Source organism: Pseudorasbora parva, chromosome 7, assembly GCF_024679245.1.
Source record: "Pseudorasbora parva isolate DD20220531a chromosome 7, ASM2467924v1, whole genome shotgun sequence".
NCBI lineage: Eukaryota > Metazoa > Chordata > Actinopteri > Cypriniformes > Gobionidae > Pseudorasbora > Pseudorasbora parva.
Genome location: NC_090178.1, coordinates 11,621,981 through 11,631,167, shown reverse-complemented (window position 1 = coordinate 11,631,167; position 9,187 = coordinate 11,621,981). Strand labels below are relative to the sequence as shown.

At 34.8% G+C, this 9,187-nt stretch overlaps 1 protein-coding gene across 1 annotated transcript; it reads right to left on the bottom strand.

Annotated features, from left to right (window-relative positions):
- Nucleotides 1-437: 437 nt before the first annotated feature.
- psmc4 (proteasome 26S subunit, ATPase 4) lies at nucleotides 438-9,187 on the bottom strand. Its single transcript, XM_067448144.1, has 11 exons — nucleotides 9,088-9,187; nucleotides 8,089-8,187; nucleotides 7,768-7,954; nucleotides 5,339-5,485; nucleotides 5,131-5,240; nucleotides 4,954-5,047; nucleotides 4,417-4,584; nucleotides 3,467-3,543; nucleotides 3,169-3,337; nucleotides 2,581-2,636; nucleotides 438-2,451 (listed from the first exon to the last, which is right to left on the bottom strand). The coding sequence occupies exons 1-11, from the start codon at nucleotides 9,121-9,123 to the stop codon at nucleotides 2,338-2,340; spliced, it is 1,257 nt and encodes a 418-aa protein (XP_067304245.1). The 5' UTR covers nucleotides 9,124-9,187; the 3' UTR covers nucleotides 438-2,337.

Genomic DNA, 9,187 nt, shown 5'->3' with positions numbered 1-9,187 from the left:
AAATTCACATGAATTAAATAAAATTAAGGTGCGGCACAAAATCACTGTCACAGTAAAAGGCCATAACACACATATTGGCTGGACATAAAGTACAGGTAAGATCATAATCCAACATGTCTGTAATCAGTGGCATATAATAAAGTTCTTTAGCCAAATGATAAAATGATAAGAGCAGCAAACAAAGTAATTATAAATGAAGCGCAACAGCACTAAACCTAAAGGAGAGTAGTCACTTCAAATGCAAATTTTAGATATTTGGATAAGCAGACATTTGATATTGGCGTAGGCGGCGACACAGGATATAATCTTTAGTATCTCTGTTCTAAAACAGTGCAGGCCTGATGAACCTGTTGTTATCCATGAATATACAAAACAATGCAGTGTTGATTTAGCCCACTAGTGGCTGACACACAACAAAGAAAAGCAATACACAATACTCAGAGGGTCAATGCATATTTTAATTATTACCAAACTCCATCTTGTGGTGAAAGACAGCAATACAAATGGAGACTCAAATATTTTAAAATAATGAAATTTTGAGGTTTGTTTTGAAATGCAGGTTTGGTTGCAATTTCAGTACATGTTTATTTTTCAGAAACATCCAACGTTTTATGGGTCCATAATGGTTATTATAGTTCACTGAAACTATTTTAAAAACTTTTGCTGAAATAAAATATATTTCAGCTTTATTTAGTTTAACTTAATGTACTAAAATAACTGAAACTAAATAAAAATTAAAACTATGGTATATACATAAAAAAAATGTTTTATTTATTTTTAAACTAAAAAATATTAAAATAATAACTAATTCAAAATATTAATAAAAACTATAATAGTATCTGCATGATACCAAAAATAACACTGGCTTATATGCAGTGCTGGATAGTAACTGATTATATCTGGACTACATAATAAAATTTGCAATTATTTTCTAATATTATGCAATGAAATACTCAAGACTAGTTATGTTTTTGTTGTTTACAAGATTAGTTAATATTGACAAAATGACAGTAAATTATTCATAATTAACTGATTAATCCTGATTATATAAAATTTCTAAAAATAAAAAATAATAATTAGATTATATTGTGTTAAAATACTCATACTACAAGACTACACTTGCCAGTAACTCAAAATGCCAGTAAATGAATCCTGAATTAAAAATCATGTCATATTATAATACCTAAAATGTCTTAATAGATTAAATTGTTAGACAAATTAAAAAATGTTGTATTGGACTGGAAGCACAAAAACCGTAAGTTTCACAGAAAAGCCTCCCTTTTCTCTTCAAATGTTTAAGCCATATGGGTAAAGCTTTTTACAGGAAGAAATGTCTCCCAGTTCATTTGAGTTTAATATGAGACCAAATATTCACTAAAGGGTTCCAATCTGGACTCTGACCTGGCCATAACATGAGCCTGACGAACTTGTTCTCAAGCCACTTCTTGGTTGCATTTGGAGTTTGTGAAGGAGCATGTTCTTATTTTTTAAATAACATCTGGTAATTCCGCTTTATATAACAACTTTTCGAATGTACCTCAACAGCATTAAATGACTTTTCACAGTGAAGCCACTGATCAGTAGCAGCAGCTGAAAAGGCTCCCCACATCATAACATCTTCCTCCAAACTTTACTGTGGTAATGATACATTGATTATAATATTTCTCACCAGATCTTCAAAGGCGCCGCTATGGTGCATCACCACGCAACTCACTTTATTGTGATTCATCACTCCACACAAGAACTACTCTGAATCAAATTTCACATATTCTGCCAAATACTTAATTCAGTCTTTGATGTTTTTCTGGGAGAGCAATGGCTTTTTAAGTTCCTTGACAACTAAAAGCTTAGTGTTTAACCTTTTTTTGCCCAAGAGTGTAGATACTAAAAAGCCAGTATATATCCAATCCAACAAGTGTTAGTACTAGCAGGATGACAACTGTCTAGCTGTCAGATATGAATGTTCTAAACTTCGTTTGATTTCTGTGCTGGAAACACCAAAACTATTATCTGCCAGCATTCATTAGGGTTGTTATCAAAAACATGTTTATTTAGAGTCATTACGGGAAAAATTTTAATGGTTGTCTTTGAGCAGGTCTTTTTTCTTCATTAAACAGAATACATAAAATGCTTACAAGATGTACATGTTTGTTTTTCCATCCATATTTTATATAATGTAAATCTGAAACAATCCTGTGAAATCAAAAACCCAGTACAAGCAGTGTAAACCCTGAAGGTTTAAATAAAGGATCAAGTGTTAGGTCCTCAACGCTGTACGTACAAACAAAGGCTGAAACAAACCGGGAAAAAGCTAAAGCCGATATCTAGTACGGTATTCTACTTGTAGAACTCGTGCTCCTGCTCGTCTTTCTTGATAACAGTCTTGTATGCCTTCTCAAAGTCCTTGGCCAGCACAATGTAACGGTTTTCACGCACAGCCAGCATACCAGCCTTTAGACACACAAAAAAACAAGATGGATCAAAACATTAAATCATATGATTGGTGAAGACACGTAGCTCACAACTAAAATATAAATAATTACACCTTTTTTATGAACATAATTGTCTCTTCTAACTCACCTCCTGACAAATGGAGTTGATATCTGCACCAGAGATCTTGTCAGGCCTTGCAACGTCTGCATTTCGGTTAAGGAGGATTATTAAACATTTATTTGGTCTTGACAGTCACGTATAACAATCTTCGAATACAAGATATATGATGGCATTCAAAAGTTTGGGGTCAGTAAAATTATGTTTTTGATACTCTCCTATGCTCACCAAGGCTGCCTTTATTTCATCCAAATACAACAATAGCAATAACGTGAAATATTATAACAAATAACTTGGACATTTACTTCTGTGATGGCAAAGCTGAATTTTCAGCATCATTACTCCAGCAGTCTTCAGTGACACATAATCCTTCAGAAATCATTTTAATATGTGAAAAACAAGAAAGTTGTGGAAAAACAATTGTTATATATAAAATTCTGTCTTTACTGTTACTTTTGATTAAATTATCACATCATCGCTGAATAAAATATATTTTTACTGGCTCTCTATCAATATTTTATTCTACTCTCATGCATCGTGTTTTCCTCATTTCTTCTTCTAAATGATTAAATGTAATTGTATTCATAATGAGAAAAACATTTAGAGTCAGAAGGATACAGTCCTCTAGATCAACCTCCTCGGAAAGGTTCATCTTGCTGGTAATGGTGGTGAACACCAGCCGTTTCTGTCGACGGTCAGGCAGAGGGAACTCAATCTTACGGTCCAGTCTACCAGGGCGCAAAAGGGCTGGGTCCAGTGTGTCAGCCCTGTTGGTGGCCATGATAACCTGTCAATGCAAGAATAAATCAGAATGTCAACAAAGGCTGAGACCATATTAGGTCAGAACAGAATGAAGAGAGTAACAGCATATCACAGAGTCATAAAAAAATCAAGATGACCAACAATTTTTGCTAACCTTCACATTCACATTCTGGTCAAAGCCATCCATTTGATTAAGGAGCTCAAGCAAGATTCTCTGCACTTCTCTATCAGCTACAAACAGAGAAAATAATATTAAATGAAGTAATAAGACAAAGGACAGATTCTCAGTGAACAGTTTAGGTTTTCCCTAAATATCATCAAGATATCAGGAGATGAAGCATGACTTGAGTGAATTATGACAATTCATATGTTTGAGCAATATGTAGATTTCTGTTCAAAAGTTTGGGGCCAGTCACATTCGATCAAAAATACAGTAAATAAACCAGCAATATTTTAATTTTAAATATACACAATTTCTGTAATGGCAAAGCTGAATTTTCATTGTTGTACTGCTTAATATTGTTGTGGATTCTTTCATGAATAAAGTTCAAAAGAAAAGCATTTATTTGAAATATAATTTATTTGTAAAATTACAAATTTCACTTGATTAATTGAAATGATTAGTTCACCAAAAAAAATGTAATTCTGTCATAGTTTAATCACCCTTAGGCTGTTACAAACCTGTATGAATTTCTTTCTTCTGCTGAACACAAAAGATGATGTTTTGAAGAATGTCTGTGACCAAACAGTTGATGAACCCCATTGACTTGCATTGTAAAAATATTTAAATGTGACGTCAAAGGGGCCCATAAATTGTTTGGTTACAGACGTTCTTCAAAATATCTTCTTCTGACTTTAATCTTTGGGTGAACTATCTTTTTAATGTGTCATTGCCAAATAGTATTAGCATTAATAAAGTATTAATCGCTTTAAAAAAAAAACAACTTTCTGACCCCACACTTTTGAATGGTAGTGTATAATATTATGAATAATAGTTTTTATTATTCACAACAAAGAAAAAGTTAAGACATCACATAACACACATCTAATAAACCCTAGCTTTAAAAGGTAACAGAATTTGGAAAACCTGTGAGAGACGCATACCTCCAGTCTGTGCATCAAAACGCTTGGTAGCAATGGCATCAATCTCATCAATAAAGATGATAGCTGGGGCATTCTCTTTGGCCAGCCGAAAGACATCTCGAACCATGCGTGGACCCTCTCCGAGATACTTCTGCACAAACTCAGATCCCACCACACGAATAAAGGCCGCTATAGAATATAAAAACACAATTATAAAAGTTGTAAAATATAACCATGCGCTTCAGATCAAATTTATCATTACAAATTTATTGTTCCATCAATGAAAGAAAGCTTAAGAAATGTAAAAGCATTAGCCAGTTTTCCACCATCGGGCAGAACAGTTCTATGACCTATAGGGAATGGTTTCAGTTATATTTCCACTTGAGCTTGGTTTGGCTTGGCACGATTACAAACTGTTCTTGCCTTAGATTTTCCATGCTGCTAGAATGTGTGTAGTGGTGCCACCACTCAGCATTGGTCACCGACTCACCAGTTTCTGTAGCTAACCCGACGGTGGAAAAGCGGCTATTAATAGCCTATAACCACCACTGTGTCTACCTGTAGTGTGGTGAGCCACAGCTTTTGCCAACATAGTCTTTCCACAGCCAGGTGGGCCATACATGAGCACCCCTCTAGGTGGGTCAATACCAATCTGAGAACAAAAGCAGAAAGTGAGGGGACAAACAAAACTGCCACACACCCACTTGTTTTCCACAAGCACTTGAATGCGCATACCTGTTTATAGAGTTCAAAATGTGTGAGAGGGAGCTCCACGGCCTCCCTCACTTCCTGTTTCTGGATGTCCATTCCTCCGATGTCTGCGTACATCACATCTGGCTTCTGATCTAGGATCAGGTACAGAGTAAAACATTAAAACGGAGGTGCAACTAAGGCAGAAGTGTATATCATAATACAGGATTAACAAGGAATGGTTTAAGAATACCTGAGGTGAGCATCATGATGCTGCTGTCAGCCTCTGGAGGCAGAACATCCACCAGAGCATTGCTGTGCTTGTGCAGTGCAACTGAGGCATTGGGCTTCAGCAGCTCTCTGTCAATTGTGCTCAGAATACGAACATAATAATTGGACCCTGAAGGAATAATAAATAAAAAAAAGTTACCTCATTACTGACAAAGTATGCATTACTCACAAAACATGTAACTTTAATTAAAAAGCATAACATTTCTAATGTACACTTAAAGGTGCAGCATGTAGTATTTTAAAGATCTATTAACAGAAATGCATTATAAAATACATAACTGTTTTCAGTTTTCTATAAAGACCTTGCATAATAATGTACCGTTATGCTTTTATTACCTTAGAATGAGCCATTTTTATCTAAATACACTGTGGGTTCTGTTACAGTGAAATCGCCATTTTGCACCATCATATTCCTACAGTAGCCCTAAATGGACAAACTTCTTTACAGAGCACTAGCTACTCTCTGCTGTCTCAGACGATTACTTTTCTATGTGCTTCAAAGGGGAAGGGTGAGCGGGTTATATTCACAACCTCACCGATAAATGCCTCTAAAATTCACACAGTGCACCTTTAGGGATTTGGCAGTTTATTTTATCCAAAGCAACTTAAGGCCTGTTCACACCAAAAATGATAACTATAATAATAATAATTATATTAGTGTCCACAGCAGCAGATTATACCATTCTGTTTATTCGTCGTTCCTAAAAAGAAATTGAAAATACATATACGCTTTTCAGACATCCTGATGCTGCCCACATTGTTGAGAGCAGCGTTTAGATGAATATGTAAATATGTGCTGCACGCTTTTCTCTCAAAGACAGCGGTGAGAAAACAGTGGCTAAGAAAGCATCTGATCATAGTAATATTATCTGATCTGGTATTCCGTTTAATTTATATACCATTTTAGACTAGGGCTGGATAAAAATATATATATATTTCTTGATTTTTAATTGATTTGCATTTGGAAGAACAAAGATCGATTCTTAAATCCCCAGGCCGGAGCGAAACTTTCCAGAAAGTTCACTTTGGCTAACGGTTCCCTTTCAAACTCTCAAAACTAAATACGTTTTGGCCCGATTTTGTTCGAAATGACGTCACAAGTTTGTTCTTCAGTTTCGCTTGAAGTACAGTATATCAGGACCTTTAGCACTTTTAAATGCACTCTGATTGGCTGTCAATGTTTTTGTCAATCATTCATCAGTTGGAAGAAAAAGAATTCTGAAAGTGATACCAATAACATCGTATGAATGAACACTCCTTTCGTTTTACATTTGGAAGATTTTTTAGAACTATATCTTTATCATTACAGTTATTGTCCTTGGAACAGACCTTTACAGTGCATTCAATTTAAAGGTATACATTTTAAAATAAAACCAATTTGAAACCTAAGAGTATATTAAAGTCTACTGATGATGCTGTAGTGTTGCACGATATACCGGTACTAGAAAAGTATTGCGATACCCTGCTATTACAAGCGGTACAATATGGACTTTTATTAGTACCGGTACTTTAAGGAGGACAGCGCTAATATGAGCTGTATTTCTTAATGTGCGTGGATGTGTGACAGCAGGTGTCAGGATGAGTGTATTATTTGGGTTTGAATGGTCAAACATATGTAAAATGCACGGTCTGGCGAGTATTCAGGTAAACACAGTCAGATATGTCTTTAGTGAACGTGTACAGCTGAGGTAATTAGATCAGTGCAGGTCTTAATACAGACCCAATATTCTGTGATTAATGTTAAGCAAACAATGAAAAATAGAAAACCACCACATTCTTGGCTAAATAACTAAATATATATTTATTAAGAATCAGTGTATAGTTAAAGTATAGAGTGGAGACTAAGTAAGCAGTTTTATATTTGATTATTTAATTTCTTTCTTGGCTACTGTTAAATAGACCTAATGAAGCTGAAAAATAAAGCACTGTTTTTCTCATATTGTTTGCTTATTTTTAAAAACAGATACAATTAAAAATCTATATTATAATTATAAGATTACATTTAAAAAATATCAAATTACTTGTATCATAAAATAAGATTTTGGTCATCCCAGCCTGTTGAGAAGTGAAAGGTTAGTGAAATGATTGATAATAATGATCTCTTTAAGGATCTTCACACTGGCATGTATAGTTATTATAGCAGTAAAATGAGAGAATGGGCAAAAACCAGGGCAGGAACATGCTGGCCAAGTGAATTTTTAGTAAAAAAATAAAACAATGAATAATAAGTTCTGTTGTCGTATTATCTGTTTTTTTTTTTTACTGTGGTATCGATTTAGTATCGGTATCGAGGTATTTTAGTCTGGTATCGTATCGAAGTCAAAAATTTGGTATCGTGACAACACTATGATGCTGTAATCTATACTATTACATAAAGATCAGTCCTCTTACCTGTGGTTGAGCCCACAATGGCAGTATTCTGGTCGACAGCTTCCAGGAACTGTCCAATGACCAGAGGGATGCTCTGTATCCTCTTCACCTCCTCTTGGGCATGAAGGAACTCCTTTTTCAGATTCTTCTGTTCATCTTTAATGTATTCCTCCTGTACCTCCAGAAACTCAAGCTCCTGCTGTAACTTCTGCAGTTTGGAAATGAGGGCCAGTTAACATTGGTGATTGTGTGTCAACAAGTGGGGTAGTGTCTATATTCAGTGGACAATATTGTGAAAGACAAGTAGCATATCAATAACACACACAAAACAAACTCACAAACCTTATATCTGCTGTAAAGGTCCTCCAGATCTTCTGGTTCAGGAGCCAAGAAAGACAAGACAGTCTGGGGCCTTGAATTCAGCAGGGCCGGCACATCATCCTATAGAGAGACAAAAAAAATATGTCACAAATATGTAGATGCAAGGCTATATTTCATGAATGCACAACTAAAATTTAGGCCCACTGAAATGCCTTGAAACATGGAGCATAATTCAATGTGTTGACAATTTTCATTGAAACGGGAAGACAGGACATATCGAACAGCTCCTTGCCTTTTATTAAGGAGCCATAGCGTTTAGTTAACTTAATTATGACCCCGACCTTTTGGATTAATTTTATTAATTAACAAATAATATAATTTCAAATAATAAATAATCACACAGAATTATCATAACATGTATAACATATCATACATTACGCATATCAAAACTTGTATGAGAATCAACAAGAAACTGATACATTTTATATATATATATATATATATATATATATATATATATATATATATATATTCATAATGTTACATATTTAGATTTTAAAGTACATGCATTACAGTTCCGTTAAGCGGAATATACAGTTTGTAAAATGACAAATACAACTGATAACCTGCTATGCTACATAGCTAACCTATTGGTTAACCGATGGATAATGTTATGTGACAGTGAACTAGAGAATACATCTTTTCAAGATAATTATATACAGCTCAAGTATGATCAAAAGCAAATATTTTAATTAGAGAGGTTGGCACTGAGCACTAATCTTCAGTAAATGGACGTGAGAACACATGCTAACGTTAGCCTCTGTCAGAGAGTGGCATGACTGAGCATTTGCGGCGAGCTGAATGAATCGACATCTTTCACTGTTTATTTTAAGCTTTAACGCTGTGTTCTTGCTATATATGTTTTGTTTATATACACTAGAACTTTTTAAAAAGATAATAATGATGTATATGCCACCCCTGTCTTGGTAAACCGCCTAAAAACACAACATAACATCTCACCTGAGGTTTCTCAACCAACACTCCGCCGTCCTCCATGTTTGCTTGCAGCAACTGACGTCACGTCGCAGAATATATGTGAAGATCCGTAAATAACCACCGG

Bases quoted from the DNA above. Each gene is read 5' to 3' on its own strand.
- psmc4 (XM_067448144.1), bottom strand. From the start codon at position 9,123: ATGGAGGACGGCGGAGTGTTGGTTGAGAAACCTCAG. The intron at 5,486-7,767 runs GTAAGAGGACTG...TTATTCCTTCAG, and splicing joins CATTGTGGGCTCAACCACAG to GGTCCAATTATTATGTTCGT. The intron at 5,048-5,130 runs GTATGCGCATTC...TTTTGTTCTCAG, and splicing joins ATTTTGAACTCTATAAACAG to ATTGGTATTGACCCACCTAG.